Source organism: Octopus bimaculoides, chromosome 4 (genome assembly GCF_046866305.1).
Source record: "Octopus bimaculoides isolate indiv1 chromosome 4, ASM4686630v1, whole genome shotgun sequence".
NCBI classification, from domain to species: Eukaryota; Metazoa; Mollusca; class Cephalopoda; order Octopoda; family Octopodidae; genus Octopus; species Octopus bimaculoides.
Window position 1 is genome coordinate 105,520,958 of NC_142931.1, and position 22,019 is coordinate 105,542,976.

General features: G+C 34.8%; 1 protein-coding gene across 2 annotated transcripts in view; it reads right to left on the reverse strand.

Moving 5' to 3' along the window:
• LOC106882625 (autophagy-related protein 16-1) overlaps positions 1-22,019 on the reverse strand; it is an 81,750-nt gene that overhangs the window by 11,789 nt on the left and 47,942 nt on the right. Inside the window, exons 9-11 of one of the 2 annotated variants that reach the window (XM_052967333.2) lie at positions 21,053-21,148; positions 3,618-3,723; positions 2,578-2,648 (exon numbers count right to left, since the gene is read on the reverse strand). In XM_052967333.2, coding sequence (XP_052823293.1) covers positions 2,578-2,648; positions 3,618-3,723; positions 21,053-21,148 — 273 coding nt within the window. The remainder of the gene's footprint in view (positions 1-2,577; positions 2,649-3,617; positions 3,724-21,052; positions 21,149-22,019) is intronic. The other variant, XM_052967334.2, reaches the window with a different exon arrangement.

Consider the following 22,019-nt stretch of genomic DNA (forward strand, 5'->3'; position numbering starts at 1 on the left):
AGTACCTTGAGAAAAAAGTTGGACCTTAGAAACATCAGTTGTGGTGTGCAAGAGAGACGATTGCGCTGGTGTGGTCATGTGGCGAGAATGGACGAGGATAGCTGTGTGAAAAAGTGCCACACTCTAGCAGTTGAGGGAACCTGTGGAAGAGGTTGACCCAGGAAGAACTGGTGGTGAAGCATGACCTTTGAGGTAGTGAAGCACAACTTTCAAACATTAGGCCTCACTGAGGCAATGACTAGTGACCGAGACCTTTGGAAATATGCTGTGCGTGAGAAGACCTGGCAAGCCAAGTGAGACCATAACCCGTGGCCTTTGCCAGGGGTGTAGCCAGCCCACTTATGCCTACCTTTCCTTCATTGGACACTAAACTCTGCTTGCAAAGACCTGTTGAGGCAAGTAAAATCAAAATCGAACCAAATTCGACGACTGGCACCCATGCCAACCTTTCTTTCATTGGACACTAAACTCTGCTTGCGAAGACCTGTTGGGGGAAGTGAAATTGAAATTGAAATTGAACAAAATTTGATGACTGACATCTGTGCCAGTGGAGCGCTAACAGCACTGTCCGAGCGTGATCCTTACCAGAGCAGCTGTCTGGCTTCCGTGCCGGTGGCATGTAAAAAGCACCATTTGAGCATGATCGTTACCAGCATCACCTTACTGGCACGTGAAAAAACATTCGAGCGAAGTCATTGCCAGTGCCACTGGACTGGCTCCTGTGCAGGTGGCACATAAAAAACACCATTTGAGCATGGCCATTGTCAGTACCACCTAACTGGCCCTCATGCCGGTGGCACGTAAAAGCATCCACTACACTCTTGGAGTGGTTGGCGTTAGGAAGGGCATCCAGCTGTAGAAACTCTGCTAGATCAGATTGGAGCCTGGTGCAGCCATCTGGTTCGCCAGTCCTCAGTCAAATCATCCAACCCATGCTAGCATGGAAAGCGGACGTTAAACAATGATGATGATGATTGGTCTTCCGTTTTATCCTATATGCACTGTTAGTTGTTTTATTTGGTTTCATTGTGACACTCGGAGTTATGGCCCAGCGAAATCTATCAAAGTCAGAAAATGTAGCCACAAATATATTAAGTATGGCTGTATGTCTGTTAAAAACAATATTGGTGGTCCTTATGTTTTGTAACTTCACAATATGCAATTCAAATTTAAAACCTGCAAGATTACCAGAGCATTTAAAAAGTAAACTCAACTCAAAGACATCAAATCAGACATGTCCAACATGATCAAAAAGAAACTCTTTCTTGCCTCGAATTCTGTCTGTCACCAAAATTAGTTCTGTAAGCCAATTCTATAGTTGTATTGAGAAAAAAGCCTCTCACTGCATCTGAGAAGACTGCCAAACCATGTTTCCTTAAAATGGTAGAACTTGTCCTTGAGCAAAGAGCACCAAAGAAAATCCAAGAGATGCCTGTCCCTCCAATAATGTCATTGTGAGTCAAGTTGCTGAAATATCCATGCCCAGAGGACAAATACAATGAAACAATCTCTGTGTCCCATCAATATTCAAAGTTTTTCTAGTTAAAATAACAACTTGCAAAGATAGTACTAGAACCAATAATTCCATCTCTCACAACTTATCTGTAAAACTGCATTTTCTATTGTACTAAGGACATGGAGCAGAATGGAATGGAATGGAACTGAGCTTCATGACACTAGTGTTCACAAACTGAACCAGGATGGAATTGAACATAATGACATGACACTGGTGTCCACAAACACTAAACCAAACATCAAGAGACTAATGACAAGTAAATAGCAATAAAAAGAAAGTCAACGTCACTAATTTTGTTGTTCTTTATTTTGTGTTAATCATATTTTGTTGTTAACCATGAGACGACAGGGACTGTCAAAGTTCATTGCTAATTCAATATAATTTTTTTTCATTTTTCTCACTTGGCTTTAATTTATTTTTGTTATTTTACAATTTCCACCCTAATAAAACATTTATAAGAAACAGATTCAAATTCAACTTTATCTGCTCTTGACTGCCACCACCAGCCAGCTGATTTGATATCAAAGAGATAAGAGACTAAGATGTCAGGAAATACTACTCTAATGCATATAGAGGAAACTTGTTTAGACAAGTAAATTTCAGAGAGTAAGATGATAGCTGTTTTACATATCTGATTTAGTTCAGAAGAAAAACTTTAGGAAGAAACTAAAGCATATATGGTTAAATGTCAGAACGCTAGACTTACCTGTTGAAACAAACACTATCTAAGAAAAATAATGCAAAGTTGATGCATGTTAGAACATTCATAAATATATCAACTTCCTGAAACACTTGAAGTTGATTTCTAAAAATATCTATTGTCATGGTTGTACTTGTAAAGAGCTTTATATCCAATAGTGTAACATTATCTCAACAATTGTATTTGCTTCATATTATGGAGCAAACACAAAAACTAAATATAGAAAAAACTTTAAAAAGGCAGCCAAATGCTGGCAATTGTTTGTAAGTTATTGGTATTCAAAAATAATACTTTATCTTTTAGACTCCTAAATATTGCCCTTTAATTACAATAAATGTTTAATTAAATAATTTCATCTTACCTCAATATCAAATTCAATACAAGTTATTCCAGCATTACTTCCTTGTAAAATACCCCTGTTTTCACATTTTCCTAAGATTATAATCCAAATAACTTACATGTCTTTTTTGAAAGAATAGGAAATATAGGATTAAATAAAGTAATGTTAATTATAAAAAGTTTTCTTTTTTTTATTATCAATATACAGTTTTAGAGAAGCAATTGTAAAACAGTGTAAAATGACTTTCCAGAATAAGAATTCAAAGAAAAGATGATGCAAGATGAAGATGAGGTGATTCCAGAGAAGTTCCTTTATTTTTCTAATGGTCAGAAACATTAGATGGGAATTGAGTTAACAAAAGTAGATTGATATACTTAGTATTTAAGTAAAATATTCAATCACATTCACAGACGTTATGATCTAGAGAAGGAACAGTTTCATAAATGTGGAGAAGAATCCTGTAGCAGGGATTTCAATGACAAGATTGAGTTTCATTGGAAAGAATACACTGCTGTGCACAAAATCTATAGCTGTAATAAAATAATGTAGAAGAGCTGAACTCATAGAACTCTGAGATGTGAAAGAATTTGTCAGCCAGCCAACTGATCACTTATCAGTCAAATGGAATAGAGAATCACCTCAACTTTATCCTAACCAAGAAGACAAAGAAGCAGAATGCATTATTGGAAAAGAAGTACACATTCCATTGACATAAATCAGTGGATTATAAATTCAGGAAGAATTAAAAGTATGCAGTTGTTGAAGGATGATTGTGAGACCAGCTCAAACACTGAACAAGGAAACAAAAGAAGTGTCTTACAGAAGAAGGAGGGGGAAATCAAACTGTTCTACAATATTTGAATGATTATAAGCAAACAAGCAAACACGCACACAAAAAATTAGCATTTAAATTTTTGTACATAGTGTTTAATTGCAGTTTGCAAATGATATGAGATTGAATATTACACTAATTTAAAAAAGATAAAATATAAGTAATATTTTTTTTACATTGAATAAGAAAACCAATGTTATAAAACTAAGCAAAATGTAATAAATATTACCATTTATAACTTCCCATAATTTTATTTTTCTATCAGAACCACCAGTGGCAAATTGGGTACCGGTATTGTTCCACTTAACAGCAAAGACCTCACTTTCATGGGCATCCTGTTATAGAAAAGAGAAATTGAATAAATAAACTATTTACTTGAATATAAATGATTTCGATTTACCTTAACATGCAATATTAACAAACAGGTTCACTTCAACAATCAGTAGACTATAACTCAGTATCCAAGAATCCAACACCATGCCTCTTATATCTGACAGTATTTGCTATATACTATCATATATCAACAAGATAAATCTTTTTATAACAAAACCTGAACATTTTCAATAAGAAAATGTTTTAGGCATGTATGTAATAAAAATATGAACTCCATACCATATTCGAATATTAATACAAGTAAACATATTTGTAGATCAAACTTGTAGAAATCAAATATCTAGACTATTTTGAAACAATTGAAAGATTTAATCTTTCAGCATTTAAACTGACCATATCTGGCCTCTCGCATCTTTCCTATAATATCATTCTAAAATAATCGCATCATTGAAATTTTAAAGCTATGAAATAATGCATGATTAATTCAAAGCAATGTGACTAAACAGACATTATATTTGACTGAGTAATCTGAATATTAAAGGGTTAATAATAAAAGAAAGAATTATTGCTTTATTTCTTAATTTGTTCTAAATGTTTATTAGTGTTAATTAATTCATTTGTATTATAAAAATGCTATCAAAAATAAGAAAAGTATGATTTAAAAAAAAGGTCCAATACAATTTAAGTATTCAGAGCTTTTTAAATGGATTTTCATGGTTTAGTTTTAACAAAATAGTGGTTAGAGCTATATAAAACAAATAATTAAAGTCTTCAATACATATGCTTAAAATGTATTAAATTTCTTTAAGAAGAGAGAATACAATTCATGCATTATTACAAAATTTAACCCTTTTGATACCAACCTGCCTGAAATCACCTTTGTTTCTGTGATACAAATTTCCTACTTTAAAGTGATCTAAATTAAAATTGTTTAACAAAAGTTTATGTTAGTTTATGTTTCATACACCAGCTTAATAAAGATAGGAGTTTTACTAAATTCTTCATGATTTCTAAAATTAATTGAAAAATGAAACAAAAACAATGTATTTCAGCAGAAATAGGCTAACAAAAGGGAAAATTTATGAGACATTATTGGTAAGCGTTTAAGAAATTAGTACTTTATTTGTTATTGAGTTATGATGAGTATTTTATCTCTTGGCATAATACATAATAGTATGTCTCATTAATTCTGAGCACTGTGTCCTTTCATTTATAATTTTACAGATCGGGTGACAGTAACTGAGTAAAATGAAGTTTTCAGTAGTTTCAGTAGATGACAGAGAGATAAATCTTAAAATTCTCTCTAATTGTATACACTAGTGTACAATAGCCATTCAATATTCAAATAATTAGCAGCATTATTGACTCTACTGATGAAGGCTAGTGATGTACAGTAGTTGCACTACTACTTTTCCAAGAAACATATGATCCATATTATTATCCAACAGTTGACATAGAGAAAGCCTTTGACAGGGTCCCCCAATCCCTTATCTGGCAGTCAATGTGGAAACTAAGAATAGACGAGTGGTTGGTGAGAGCTGTGCAAGCCATGTACAGGGATGCTGTCTATAAGGTGAGGGTTGGCAATGAGTATATTGAAGAATTCAAGGTACAAGCAAGGGTTCACTAAGGATCAGTCCTCAGTCCCCTCTTGTTCATCATAGTCCTCCTGGAATTAACAAAGGAATTCAACTATGCTGATGACCTTGTTCTTATAGCTGAATCACTACCAGAACTAGAGAAGAAGTTTCAGGTGTAGTAGCAAGGTCTAGAATTGAAAGGCCTTAAAGTTAACCTAGCAAAAAACAAAGTCTTAAGTAGGAAAGCAGACAAATAACAAATCCCTTCAGGTAGATGGCTCTGCTCAATCTGTAGAAAAGGTATAGGTAGAAACTCCATAAGATGTACCCAGTGTAAGCTATGGACACATAAGAGGTGCAGCAATATCAGAGGAAGGTTAACAGGGAAAATAGTTTGTGTGTGTGGAAGGTGCACAGGTACAATTAACACTAAAAATGTACAGAAAATAGATTCCATCACATGCCAGGAGAAAAAAACTAGAAGTGGTTGATAGCTTCTGTTACTTAGGTGACCAAGTCAGTAGCTGCTAGAATAAGAATAGGCAGGGAAAAGTTCAGAGAGCTACTACCTCTGCTGGTAACAAAAGGCCTCTCGCTCATAGTGAAAGGCAGACTGTATGATCCTGTATGTGAACAGCCATGTTACATGGTAGTGAAACATGGGCTGTGACTGCTGAGGACATGTGCAGGCTTGTAAGAAATGAAGCCAGTATGCATTACTGGATGTGTAATGTCAATGTGCATGCATGACAGTATAAGCATCCTGAGAGGAAAGTTGGGCATAGGTGACCAAGACTTTTGGCGATATACTGTGCTTGTGTAGACCTGTCAAGACAAGTGAGACTGTAGTCATGGCTAATGCTGGTATCAAGTTAATGGCACCTGTGCTGGTGGCACATAAAAAAATAATCACTACACTCTCAGAGTGGTTGGCGTTAAGAAGGGCATCCAGCCATAGAAACCTTGTCAAATCAGATTGAAACTTGGTGCAGCTCCCCGGCTTACCAGTTTTCAGTCAAACCATCCAACTCATACCAGCATGGAAAACAGATGTTAAATGATGATTATGATGAGGATGATTATGATAAATATGGATCGCAATATTATTGAATATGGATGTCTATTTCAGTGCATGTAACCTAATTTGATTAGTTTTTCTTGTGAACACAATAAGGTGTTTTTACATTAATATCTGTAATACTCAGAAATATGAATATTACGCAACTTTTTTTGAGTTCCTTATGAAGATTGTTATACTAAACTTATACTTTCATTGCATTTATGAAATACTGAAAATTGTGTGTTCAACTAGTCTATTAAATCATCTTGTCTAGTTTCTATACAGTAGACGGGAAGTGAAGATATGTTTATTTACACATATCTATATATATCTATATATATATATATATATATATATATATATATATATATATATATATATATATAAAATTTAGATTCAAAATTGAATGTGGCACTTAAGTTTAGGCACCAGAATATAGTATGGTATTATCAAAAAAATTCCAAAAACAAGGTGATCAAAAATCAAAAAAAGCAACACGGATTTTAAAGGTTATTGCAGTACGCACGTTTCATGCTACTCCATTTATTTAAGTAATGCGAGCATTACATTAAATGCAAAATGCAGAACAATCTTCAGCTGCACAAGGATATACAAAATTTACTGAAAATTTCAGCAGAATGGTCATATTACTGTTGTGACAACATTTAAAATTTAAGTGAGAAAGAAGAATACATAAAAAAAAAAACGATCTTGACATTGCCAAGGCTAGCAGGCTAGTAATTAATCATACATATAAATTTGACATGGGCGATTCTTTCTTGTCTTGGAATTCACGGTCAAATTGTGTGTGTGTGTTTACATGCATGGAAAGTACTAGAATTTAAAAAATGGTGAAATTTGCAAACAAACTATCTTTCAAAGATGCCTGTAAATAAAGAGATGTTAGCAACGGGAAAGGCATATGGTGGTAAAACAATGTCTCAATAAGTATATGTCCAACCCATGCTAGCAAGGAAAAAAAAAAGGATGCAAAAATTATTATATATATATATATATATACACACACATATATATATTTAAAAGCATAGCTGTCACTAACTGTTTTAAGTGATGATGCAGCCTCTCTTTCTCACACACACACACACACACACATATATGTGTGTGTGTATTTCCCATTGAAGAAGGCTAAAGAGCCAGAAGCACGCATCTGGGAATCCGCTAGGGGGAAGCACTGGGCAGATATGGTGTTTTTACCCCTTTTACCATAAGTGAGAATATTTTCTCCACGGTATCTGCAGTGAATTTGCCTTTAGAAGTTAAAAATGTGTCACAATCATATATTATTTAACCTAAACTCTGTTTATTCCCAATCATTGCTTGGTGCCAGTGGTTTTAACCAGACCAGGCGATCCACTAGCACAACTCATTCACTGATGTCGGCTGTTTTTATTAGTTAAAGATAGTTTTGAATCTGCCCATGGTTATCTCCCTTGGGTATTTCCCATTGAGGAAGGGTAAAGTGCCAGAAACGCACATCAGAGAATCTGCTGGAGGGAAGAACTGGGCAGATATGGCATTTTTACACCTTTTACCATAAAAGAGGAGTTAAAATATGTCACAAACATATTCTAACTAACCTAAATTCTCCCTGCCTCTCTCTCTCTATATACACACACACACACACACACACGTTTGGGTGTTAAAATGAGGGACAAATTAATAAGTGAATATAGTTTATTTGTTTAAAACACCTTGCTGTTTCTCACAGTAAGCTTGTTTTTTTTACCTGAAGGCATATATACTAAGAAACTAAGTATTGATGAATCATCAACTTTGGGTAATTACATGCACATATAGAAACAGTCACACACATACACTTTCATAACCATGTACAATTATACAGGGTGGGTGAAAAGTAAATAGGCATTAAAATCCATATTCCTTTTACAAATTTATTGAAACAAATGATACATGTTCTTTATTACATGGGAAAATGTAAGTAAATCTTCATATTTCAACGTAAGTACCAGTGGCATCAACCAGTTTCCTGAAACGGCCTGGGATGGAACAAACAACCTTCTGAAGGATGTCGTCTGGAACATCATTGAGAACCTCTTGAATTCGTGTCTCCAAGTCCTCCAGTGTGAGATTTTGTCTTGTACACCTCCTCTTTTGTGTACCTCCACAAGTAAAAATCACATGAAGTGAGATCTGGACTTTTGTAGCCACAGTCTTCAGGTTTTAGCTTCTGCATGTAGTGGGGTTTCCATGAATGAAAATTCAATTCTTTATGCAACACAGTATATATTGTGTGTCTTGTTAGTCCACTTTCACAAGCTGCTTGACGTCTTGATTTTTGCGGGCTGTGATTAAACATTTCTTGCACTGTTGCCATGTTCTCCATTGGCTGGGATGTGGTTGGATGGCCACTTCTTCTAGCATCGTTCACAGAACCTGTGGTCATCACGACAACTTTGCATGACAACTTTTTATTGTCTCTGGATGTAGTGTTGCATGCTTACCTTTCCATGCACGCCACCATCTCATGGAATGCCACACTTCATAGCATGCTGCTATCTTAGCTCACTCCTGAAAAGTCAAATGACCAGCCATCAGGGAAATAAAAAATAAGACAATAAGAAAATAAGAAATCCCCATTAGTGTTGTCTGTTTAAAAAACGTTTTTGTCATGACTTCAGTGATACTAAAAATTCCATAAGCAATTTCTAATACCTAGTTACTTTCCACCAACCTTGTATATAAAACCATTTGTATTTTTCAAGAACTTCACAACAGAATACGCTGAATTCCTCCCAATTTAACCATTATTAAAGGATCAATTTTTAAAATTATTAGAAGCCCAAAAACTTTGTTGAATTGCAAAATCTATTTGTTTACCAAACTGTCCAGTATTATACATACCAGGAAAACAGGTAATTCATATTGTTTTCTGGAGATAAGACAGACTTTCTATAAAGTATTATCTTAACATCATTATAAATACATAAACATATATATATATATATATATATATATAGGCTTAGGAATGGCTGTGTGGTAAGTAGCTTGCTTACGAACCACATGGTTCCGGGTTCAGTCCCACTGCGTGGCACCTTGAGCTGGTGTCTTCTACTATGGCTTCAGGCTGACCAAAGCCTTGTGAGGGGATTTGGTAGACGGAAACTGAAAGAAGCCCGTCGTATATATGTGTGCGTATATATAAATATATATATATATATATACACACATGCATGTGTGTGTGTGTGTGTGTGTGCGTGTTTGTCCCCCCAACATCGCTTGACAAAAGAGACCGATAGAATAAGTACTAGGCTTACAAGGAATAAGTCCTGGGGTCGATTTGCATGGCCAGTCAAATGACTGAAACAAGTAAAATATGTATGCATGTATGTATATATATATATGTGTGTGTGTGTGTGTGTGTGTATGTATATATATATATATATATATATATATTCTTTTTTGGAAACACGTGTACCGTGGAATCCTTTGTGTTCTGTTTTCATTTTACGTTTTTATATATATATGTATGTATATATATATATATATATATATATATATATATATTTCGTCTTTGGATTTGGTTTGCAAGATTCTTTATGTGAGTTCATGTGTTGAAGCATATTCTGTTGTGTCTGGAGAGAGTCAGTCTCTTTTAGTGCCTTATAATTTAACACACTCACCAGTAAAATTTCCACTCATTTATTTTTCTAAAATTTTCGTCACATCTTGCAACCTTTTCAATAGTTGTTGACTGTCCGTTAAGACTAAATGAACATTTGAGACAATATGACGACAAAAAACTGTCCTCCATACTCTACCAGCATGGAGGTAACCTGGGCCAATTTGACATCTGCATTTTATCCAAGCACCCAAAAAGACCCAACACTCAGATAAATACAGGAGTATGTCCTCATAAATGAAACATACCCAGTATTAAATAGGAAATATACGTAGTAGATAATCATACCCCCATACCCACAGTTTATATCTATATACAAGTAGAATAGTAAGTGGGCCGTTACCTAGTTAGTTGTATGCATGTGTGTATATGTATATGCACATGTATGTAGGCATATGGATATGAAAGTAAACAGATAGACATATAGACAGATAGGTACATAGTAGTTTATATGAACAGACAAATGAACATACACAAATGAAGACTGAAACACATGACCATATACACACGCACTTCACTTCTCACAAGGACACATATGGAGATACACATCCATACATAGTCACAGTACATAGTCACAAAAACCCATACATATACACACAAACATACTCAGACATGCACACACAAGGAGACAGAGGTATACACACATAAAAACACACAAACACATGAATATGCAGAATACAAACATACACACATGCATATATACAGACACACACACATACATGCATACACACTTACATGCATTCATACATGTACACATACATACATGTGCACACACACTGACCCACACACATGAGCACACACACTGACCCACATACATGCGCACAAACAAACAAAAAGAATGCAGCTTGAATAACAGAGTCAACAACTATTGAAAAGATTGCAAGACAACGAAAATTTTAGAAAAATAAATAAGTAAATGAGTGGAAATTTTACCAGTGAGTGTGTTAAATTATAAGGCACTAAAAGAGAATGACTCTCCCCAGACACAGCAGTATACATACATACATACATACATACATACAGAGAGAGAGAGAGAGAGAGAGAGAAAGAGAGAGAGAGAGAGAGAGAGAGACACACACACACACATACACAAACATATGATCACTAAAATGAAACATCCAGACACGTCACTAATTCAGAATTTAAGCCTTCTAAATATTCTTAACTCTTTAGCATTTAGACTGATCTTATCCAGCTAAAATATTCTATTTGTTTTATATTCAAACTGGCCAAATGTATACCAAGAAACTAAGTATTGATGAATCATCAGCTTTGGGTACATACACACACATATAGTCAGTCATAGTCACACACACACACTCACATACCTTCATAACCATGAATGATTATATATAAAAACATTTACATTACCCTACAATGTCATGTTAAAAGTAAACTTCAAAACTACAAGATAATGGATGATTAATTCAAAATAATGTGAATAAATAAGCTTTACATTTGACAGACTAATCTGAAATGCTAAAGCGTTAAGCTCAAATAAAAAATTAAAACTAATGTGAAAGGAAATACTAAACTACAATACCATACTTTCTCATGTCAAATGAACAAGTTCATAAACAATCAATCATTCACTTAAGAACTATTTAACAGAAAGGTCACTTCTGATAACCAATACAAACAATCCAAAACCTAAAGAAAGGGATATTCTACATTATTTACATTTGACGAATATTTGTTCTCATCATGTTTGCTGTTAACACAACGTTTTGGCTGATATACCCTCCAGCTTTCATCAGGTGCCTTAGGGAAATTTCAAACCTGGGTTCTCATTCCTAATGTATTTTTTGATATTATTAAGCTAAATTTATAAGTTCTAAAATTGCAGAAGAATTTGTTGCTGGGCAGTTTAGTTTAATGGTAAAACACTTGACGCGTAATCACAGAGATGTGAGTTCGAGTCTCATGGCTGGCCAGTAACGTATTTTTCTGCAATATATGAATAATTTATCGTGATCACACTATTTATAGTATTATCATGCGTTTGAGAAATAAATTTATTTCTGTATATTATTATTATTATTCAGGTCACTGCTTGGAATCGAACTCAGAATCTTGGGCTTAGTAGCCTGCGCTCTTAACCACTATGCCATATGCCCATGGGATATCCTGTTTAGACTAATCTATAATCTAAAAGTAGTGAGATAACTTAATCTTATATCTAATTCATATTTCTTGATAAATTCTATAAATATGTTATAAAGAGAAAAAAAAGGCATTTTACCTGGTAGGCATTTATACATGCAAAGCTACTATTGCATTTTATGCCCACATACAAGTAATTAAGGATAAGCCACTCTTGTATTGCAGAAACAGTCATTTGCCTCCCTGAAAATTAACTTATTTTATCAACAGTTGATTTAAATCACACAGTGCATATTTTGAGTGAAATGAAAATCAATATTCTGGCCAAGAAAAAGTGTAAAAGTAATGAAAGGAAATAACTATACTACTAGAAATCCCTTGAAATCCAGAGGGAATAAAAGTCATGTAATAGCTCAACTAAAAAATTTTAAACTATTTGAATATTACTAACTTTTGTTTTAAATGAGAAAGGTCAACACTCATTAGAGATGATATATATTATATTTTAACACCTTCAGAACAGTTAAAACTATCAGTTTATTGAACTTCCTCACACACCTAAGAACTGTATCCATTTGTATATTATCACTATATATTTTCCATACATTTGTGATTAAAATTATAAAAACGAATCATGTAACTTTTTTCCAAAACAATAATTGTATAGCTGTATATTATTCTTTTACTAGTTCTAATCACAGGAAACACTTAATTTATGAACCCCGAAAGGATGAAAGGCAAAGTTGACCTTGGTGGAATTTGAGCTTAGAACATGAGGACAGATGAAAATCTGCTAAACATTTTGCTCAGTGTGCTAATGATTCTGTCAGCTCGCCACCTTAATTAATAATAATAATAATAATCCTTTCTACTATAGGCACAAAGTCTAAAATTTGAGGGAGGGGGATAATCAATTACATCAACCCTAGTGCATAACTGGTACTTAATTTATCGACCCCAAAAGGATGAAAGGCAAAGTTGACCTTGATGGAATTTGAACTCAGAATGTAGCGACAGACGAAATACCGCTTAGCATTTCCTCCAGTGTGCTAACAATTCTGCCAGCTCACTGCCTTTAATAATAATATTGATAATACTAATAGATATTAAAGATGATTCTGAAGCATGAAAATACCAAAAAATTGTACTCAGTAACAAAAATGCAAAAATATACCTATGAAAAATGCAATTTGATGAACCAGTACCCAAAGAACTCAACAAGCAAGGCAAAACAAATAAAAACCATAGCCAAAACAAACCTGCCTCCAATATATTAAGGAGAAATGGGAGCAAAGGCCACTGCATGATAAACACCCAACTAGAATCAGGGACTCTGAAGTAGATCAAGCCTGTCATGCTCTGGTCTCAAACCAGAAACTGAGGGTTATATAATTTCTGCTCAGAACCATTCCCTTCCAGCTTGGCATTATTAGAGTAACGCCTTGAAATATGAAGGCAGCTCATCAAACCACATATGCAGAGAGTACCCTGATACAAGCTGACTTTGGATCCGGATCCAAAACAATTGGGCAAAATATTACTAAGCATTTTTCCAATGCAGTAACAATTCTGCCAGCTCACTGCCCTTAAGTGGTTTCTGATTCAGACAGTGATTTTAAGATGAAGAGCTAATTGATGCTATCAACTCCAGTACATGACTGGTATATTATTTTACTGACCCCAAAAGGATGAAGGACAAAGTTGACCTCAGCAAGATTTGAAGTCAGAATGTTAACAGCCAAAACAAATACCACATTGCATTTTATCCAACACCCTAAAGATTTTGCAAATCCACTGCTCTCATCACCACTATCATAATAATGATAATATTCTCAAAGGACACCTATTACAGAGACAATCAATTAAAAGTTATTTTTGTACAATACACTGGTTATGCCAACCACTGTAGATAAATACATAACAGCCTAGGGGAGATGGAAGTGACAGCTAACAATACAGCAAAATTGATTGTAAGGTGTAGTGGATATGAAGAGATCTGATGCTAGCTTACATATACAGACAGCTAGAAGTAGGGGGAGGGGAGATTGAGTGCTAAGGAGGTGGTAGAATATGAACAGGTCTAATACTATGGCCTCAATTCAGAAGGGGTGGTGAGCAAAGGTGAGTCAAGCAAGAGTGTAACAAGAGAAATAGTTAGTGGTGTCAGAGGATGGTAGAAAAAGGAGTACTGGGAGAGTAATACTAGAAGTTAGAGGGAAAGGAGGTGATAGCTACTACTTGGTAAGAGGGTGAGTGATTGAGGGATAGTTTGTAGGAAGGTAATAGTAATAGTGAAGGTGCATGGCTTAGTGGTTAGGGCATTTGGCTCATGATCATATGGGTGTGAGTTCAATTCCCGGTGACATGTTGTGTCCTTGAGCAAGACACTTTATTTCACGTTGCTTCAGTCCACTCAGCTGGCAAAAATGAGTACCTGTATTTCAAAGGGCCAGTCTTGTCACACACTGTGTCATGCTGATTCTCCCTAAGAACTACATTAAGGGTACATGTGTTTGTAGAGTGTTCAGCCACTTGCATGTTAATTTCAGGAATAGGCTGTTCTATCGATCAGATCAACTGGAACCCTCATTGTCGTAAATAACAGAGTGCCAGTAAAACAGTAACAGGAATCAATCATAAGTAACTTGATGTATGTCAATCACAACTAACCAAGACATTGTGCTGGATGAGAGTGAGGAAAGGTGGTGGTGGGTTTGAATAGCTACATTATATGGGCTGCCACGCACAGTGAATGTAAGCAAGTGAGCAAGCAATAAAGAGAAACTGGAGGCCTTAATTTGGTTATACAGGATCATGGTACCATCAATAATATTATAACATCTGAGCAAGCTATGGGAAATAAGGAAGTAGAGAGCAGTTTCTAATTGATGAAAAGAAATAGTAAAGAACCATAGGAATTTAGCCGTAGTGTTGTTGGACTATCAGAGAGTCTTTGAGAGTATCACATACTATGGGTGGTCAAAAGTTTCAAAACCAATGGTAACTGCTAATCAGCACCTAACCAAGACTGGGCATATCACTTTACTTCTCAAAGGTAAGGACAATTCAATCAAATATAACAATATACATTATCAAAAAGCAATCATCCTGTAAGATGATATCCTGTTAATACTGCTATTTGTCCTCTTGTTAAACCCTTTATCATACCTGTTCATTAACCAGTAAGCTTACAGAAATAGAAACCCTAAACCCAGAAACATTTATCACTTTTCCTTTGTAGAGAACCTGAAGTTCTATGGATTACCCAATATTCCAAACATCAGAATAAAATTTATTGAATTTCTGTTTTTGGTAGTTAGACAAAGAAAACTCAAACCCTGCTAAACAAAACTGAATATGAACAGCTTTGCTATACAATCTATACATTCAAGTGAGGATTACAAGTATCTTCAGTAGGATGACATTATTGAGTACAAAGGAGACATCAAGGAGAGAGTAAGAAATGAATACCTCATCTTATAACAGATACAACTATATTGCAAAGCTCCTGGAACAAAGATGAGTATAGATCTGTGATGTGTACAAGAGGTAAGATATAGGAGAGCCTCAGTGAAACTCTTATAGATAAGCATCATCATACTCATTATTTAATGTCCATGTTGGCATGGGCTAGACAGTTTGACATGATCTGACAAGTCCGAGGACTGCATCATATTCCAAATTCTTCTAATATAACAGCACTGGGTTGGTGGAGTTGACATAGTGTTAGCAGATAAATAGATAGTAGATTAATTCAGGTTGTCAGAACAGGTGACAGAATTATTAAATCCAGCCACGTCACAAGCAACACAAACAGCAACAGATTCTGCAGGTGCACCATAATCACAACTGACAGATAAGCAAAAAAAAAAAAAACTGTTTCTAGGAGTCCTCTTACAGACTACCTTGATAACAGTAACTTTGTTAGTTAAAGCCATTCATTAAAAAGACATCAACCATGATAATTGTGACACCATAATAGCTTCTCTGATGCACATAGGGGCTTTGAATATAGGACAAAGACTAATGAGGGACCAAGGCTCTTAGAATTCTACAACATAAATGACATGAATATTAATTTCTGGATCAAGGTTGGCTACTTGACCACTAATCACTTAGGCTAATATACAAGCCGGATAGACTTCATATGCACTAGGAAACAGGAGAGAGCTGGTTGTAAATACTAAATCTTTCCTTGGTGAAGAATGTACCAGTCAACTGAGAGTTGTCATAAGTGACATCAGAGCCGGAAATACATGATTATAATACAGTAAAGGAAAGTATGGAAGCTGAAAGATTTTTTGGTAATGTGTAGATTCAGGTGGTGTCTATCTTGAGAAAGAAAACAGACTTATAAATGAAAACTAGTGATTTTTATGAGACAGCTTGCTGTGATCCAAGAACCAGATGTGTGGATGGAGCAAGGTTCTAGCACAGCAAAAGGTGATTGAATGATACCATGGATAGAGACAGAAGAACTATGAGGCAGGCCTAGGAAGAAAAGAAGATCAAGAAGCAAGGAACAACATCAAGTGGCTAAAAGAGAAACTAGACATTTGAAGTAGTTAACAAGAAGCTTAAAATAAAATGTTTGACAATGTTCTAAAATAAGAAAAGTATAAGTGTAAAGAGTTCTAGATTGCAAAAGAAAGTAGTTGCAGGGAGGGGGTCATACCTAATGACTGGCATAGTAGTATCATTGTCAGTTGCTGCAAGGGCAAAGGAACAGCTCAACAAAGAAGTAACTACAGAGGATCAAAGTGATAGACTAAGTTAAGAAAATGCTAGAGATTATTAGGAAAATAATTAGTTTAGATGAGATACAATTCAACTTTACCAGTGTGGACTCTTCAGTGTCCTCTTCTTAGACTGACAACTACAAGAGTAGTTCTTAGGTAATAGTAAGCCACTTTACCGAGTACTTAATAATCTGGTGAAAGCTTTGGAATGTTCCACATTTTATAATCAGGTGATTGTGAAGAAAAATGGCAGTAAATAAATGCTTTGGGAGTGCTGTGAAAGTGATGAACAGAGGTGCTGTTAGTAAGATGAGAGCTAGTAAAGAATTTAGCATGCTGATATCTGTCTATTAGGGTTTGGTTGTCAGTCTATTCATCATCATTGCCACCATCATGTTTATGTTCACTTTTCCTGTGCTGGTATGAGTTGGATGATACTTATTAAGGCAGTGTTCTACAACCAGATGCCCTTATTATTGCCAACACTTACTTGTTTTTCATCTATAATAATAAATGCCAAAACGAATTTGTGTGCCAGTGTGTCACACTTTGGCCCCCTCCTTCACTATTCAATGACACTTCTACTATTCCTCCAGTTGGGGTGAGAGTAATAGTAGACATAGAGACAGTGAGGTGAGTAGTAGATTGATGGTTGTGATGGTAATAGGGTGATAGTAAAAGTATGAGCTGTAGTTGTGATAGAGGCAGAGGTGACTGATGATGGTGACAGTGGTAGCCGAGGCGGTCAGGGATGACGGTGATAGTAAGCAATGTGAAAGACAGTGGTGATGGTGGTGGAGGGAAAGGTGATGAAGTCAAAGGTATTGATGGTGGTGGTGTCAGAAGTCTGAATGGTGTCTGTATGGCAGTTGTGATGGTGATGGTCGTGGTACTGGTGATGGTTGAAAACAATCAACAGAAAGAGAGAGAGAGGTTAGATAGAAAAAAAATTGTACTAACCCTCACCCGAATGGGATGACAAAAAATGTTGTTTGTCATGCAGCTTTGCAATAAGTTCCAAGTCGACAAATTATATCATTGCTTTGACGAAAATTGTTCATTGCTTGAAAAATAATGGTCAAGTTTAATAAAATTTAATATGTACTCAATGCATGAAGTGTCATTGTTGGGCCCAAGGCTCAATGAAGAGCCTCCACAGGAGCTAGCTTAAAAGCTGCCAGATAGGGTGGATTTTAAGCTAATATAAAATATATTCTTTATTCTATCGGTTTTCATATTTCAAAACCACCAAGCTGCAGGACACATTGTTTACAGAAAATATAAACAATAATATCACTGTCACCCATCAGTGTCAAGGCAAAGACATGCAGAAATAAACACACAATAAGTTCCATACAGTTTCCACCAATTAATTTTATTTACAAGTCATTACTCAGTCCAAAGCTATAGTAGAAGACAACTACTCAAGATGCCATGCAATGAGATGGAACCCAGACTACCTGTTATGAAGTAGCTATAGTTTACACTAGGTATACAATATGGAATTCCTATTGACATCTTTCTTGTATTTTGAGCATGATCATTTTCCTGATGATAGGAAAGTTCAGTTTTCTTTTCTACCAACTAACAACTTGTCTTTGCTCAGTTTACTTTTAAACTCTTTGATTCTAGACTCTTCTTTCATTTTTGGAACTTTTCATTCCTGACAGATTCACTTCTAGGAACTAGACTGTTTAAATACAGAAGTTCACCCAGCCAGCCAGTCTTAAACTGATAAATACAAACTATAGATACACAAGAGATGCAATGGAATCATAGACAGGTTAGCATAAAAGAAAGACTTTGTAAGTGACAGATGCTTACAGGTAGTTAGCAGTAAGAGCACCAAAGAAATGAACCCTTTCAAATGTGCTCTGAAAGTATAGTAGCCAGAATAAAATCAGGGTTGTAGAAGCTTTATAATAATGTACTAGCATCAAGCAAACAAAAAGGTCTATTACAACCCCCAATCCTTTGCTACATACTAACAGAAAAAGATGCCTCAAAAATAATCTGGTCCCACATCTTCCTTCTCATCCAACCGAATTAAACATTTCTTAGGTTTAATCAATATACTTTCAAATTACAAGAAAGTATTTAATGAAAACAATTTGGAAGCAAGTTCAGTTGTACAACAACCATGAAAAATATAAAGAAACCCAGTCAAATGAGCAGCAGGGGTAAATTTCTCATGCGAAAACAGATCCATGCTTTCTTATGAAGTCAAGCAGCACCAAGACAATTATCTACAAAACCTAAACAGGAGAATGGTAGAAAGTCCAAATACTGCTCTTTTAAACACACCTCTTCTTTCAGAAACCTGAAAACAAATAATGTAAACAAACTATCCACCTATATTTGGAACTTGCAGTCAGATAGTTCAATACAATTATAAACACTGAAGGAATTAATGAAATAATTGGTCACATATTCTTTTTTTAAGTTGCTCTGAAGAAGAAATGCCAAACTGTTAAACAAGATAGGTAGTTTCAGAAGATATGGGCAGTGGTTTAGTATATGTATATAGTGAGATCCGATACATTAGTGTGACTAAAGAGTGATTGTATGAAAAAGCTTTTAGGTGGGTGTCTTGTCAGATTAATAAAAGAAGCAGAGAGAAAAGATAGCTCAAAAGTTTCTATACACCATATACTACCCAACAAGTGTAAATACACAAGTTTAAAAAATGCTGATTAGCATCTTGCAGGAATTATTAAATGAAATGAGTATGCTTAAAGAAATTAATTCATGGAAGATAACCTCTTAGCAAGCAACAAATATACTCTTTGAAAATCATGAAGAGATTGTGCACAGATTATGAAAATATTCCATAATTATTAGATTTTTTATAAAAATAATATTTCTGGATAAAACTTCCAAGAGGATTCACTAAATTGTTTGCGATATGAAACCACTTCTGTTGAATGAAGTGATTCTATTAATTTAAAAGCAAAAAAGTGTTTGAACAGTACTAGTAGATATGAAATTATTTCTTTCATTTTATATTTTTAGTATTTAGAAAAAGAAAACTGAAATTACATTGGTCGAGCAATTCATATGCATATTGGTAAAAATGACAATGTCTAAGTAAGTTTTGTATTTTTGCAATATAAAGAAAAGATATAGAATACATATCAATCTAACAATGAAAACTAAAGGAATATTAACACCGGAACATTATTGTAAACTGAGAAAATACTATTTGACTGGATTATTTAAACTATGCATTATAAAATGACTTTTATAATATGTTCAGAGGTACCAACACCATCTCACTCTCTCTGACTGTTTCTCTATTTTTCAAACTCTCTCCTATCTTCCTTCTCCTACTGGGGAAGCCAAGTATCTCCTCTATAGTAAAACAACTATCTCTGTCTCTTTATCATACTCCAACCTCTCACCTGGCACACAACCACTTCCCTCAGTTTCACTCCCTCTCAACTAAGAGGTCTTTGTCTTGAAAGTTACTTGGTGACCCCACTTGTGCCGGTGTCACATAAAAAGCACCTGTGCTGGTGCCATATAAAAAGCACCTGTGCTGGTGCCATATAAAGAGCAACCAGTGCACTCTGTAAAGTGGTTGGCATTAAGAAGGGCATCCAGCTGTAGAAACTATGCCAAAACAGAAAACTGGAGCTTGTAGTTCTTTAGCCTGCCAGCTCCTGTCAAACTATTCAACCCATGTTAATATGAAAAACAGATGTTAAATAATAATGATGAAGATGATGATGAAGTATAAGCTAAATAGACAATAGTTATGGCAGATTAAAAGCAACTAAACTCTGACAGAAGGATATGTGGAAGATGTTAACAGCTCTGGAGGTGACGAGAAGGAATAAAGAAGATAGCTAGCTTGAGGCAACCAAAAAGGGAGTGTCACTGGCTGTGAAACAAGCAAGAGGAGTTAAGCTGAAAGCCAGGAGTAACTGGGCAGTAACTGACCATTACTACTGGCATGCCAACCAAAGGATTTAGGGTCAAAACACTCAAGACAATACTTGATGACTTCTTTTGGTTAAAAGCTACTGTTGTTAGCACATGACTGAATCTGCTAACAACTCTAATAGATGTATCTAATAGTATTCCCCACTGAAACCAATAAATATTAAGCAGGCAGAAGAGAATGAAGAACATTGTCATTCTAATAATATATTTTAAAGATTAAAAAGTTAGGCATTCAATACATACAAAATGAAAGTAGCTTTCATCAAAATACATGTTTATTGATTCATATCTCTGACTTGGTCGTGGATAATTGTAAGATGGTGCCAGATAACCATAGTGCTATAAAAAAGAAATAGCATATGAAAATATTTGGCTAAATTTTCTTCCTTGATAGCACTAGTATAGAGGGATGACGTATAAAATAGAAAACAATATTCTTCAACTGATAAAAGAAAAAAGTACATTTTGGTTTTAACCAGGTTTCTGTCTCAAAATAATAATAATAATAATGATAATAATAATAAATTTTCTGCTTAAAAAAACAAACAAAAAAACTATGGTTAGCTCTTTTAGCCTACAATTATTGTTTGGAAGCAAAATGATAAATCAACAAAGTTAAAACTAATTGAAGTAATATTAATAAATTGAAAATAATTTGATCTGGAAATGGGTTTTCTTTTTACCATTAGAAATCATGCAAAGTAAAAAAAGGATGAGATAGAATTGTATTACTGATATCATCAGACAATCCAATACCAACTTCATGAAATGCAAGGAAAATAGTAAAGTATTTTAAATAAGGTTGCATAATAATTATGTTGGGTATAAAGATTATAATGGGTGTGAGTAATCATAATAGTTACAAGGAAAGATGCACAAAGGATACATTTATTACAAAGAGTTCTAGAAGCTTTCTATCAAGCTAATTGGTTCTTTTGAGTTTTCAATCACCCTATTGTATATAATTGGCATTACCAGGGAAGCCAACACCCACAGGTACAATGTGACTTAGAGTAGGATCAAAATAATGCATAAGATATATCAATAATAGTTGGCATGTTTACAGCAATATCCAATAATGGTTCCAGTTTGTGAGGGTACATGGCCTAGTGGTTAGGGTGCTGAACTCATGATTGCAAGATTGAGGTTTCAATTCCTGGAGCAGAAGACTTCATCTCATGTTGCTCTGTGTCACTTCAACACCTAATGT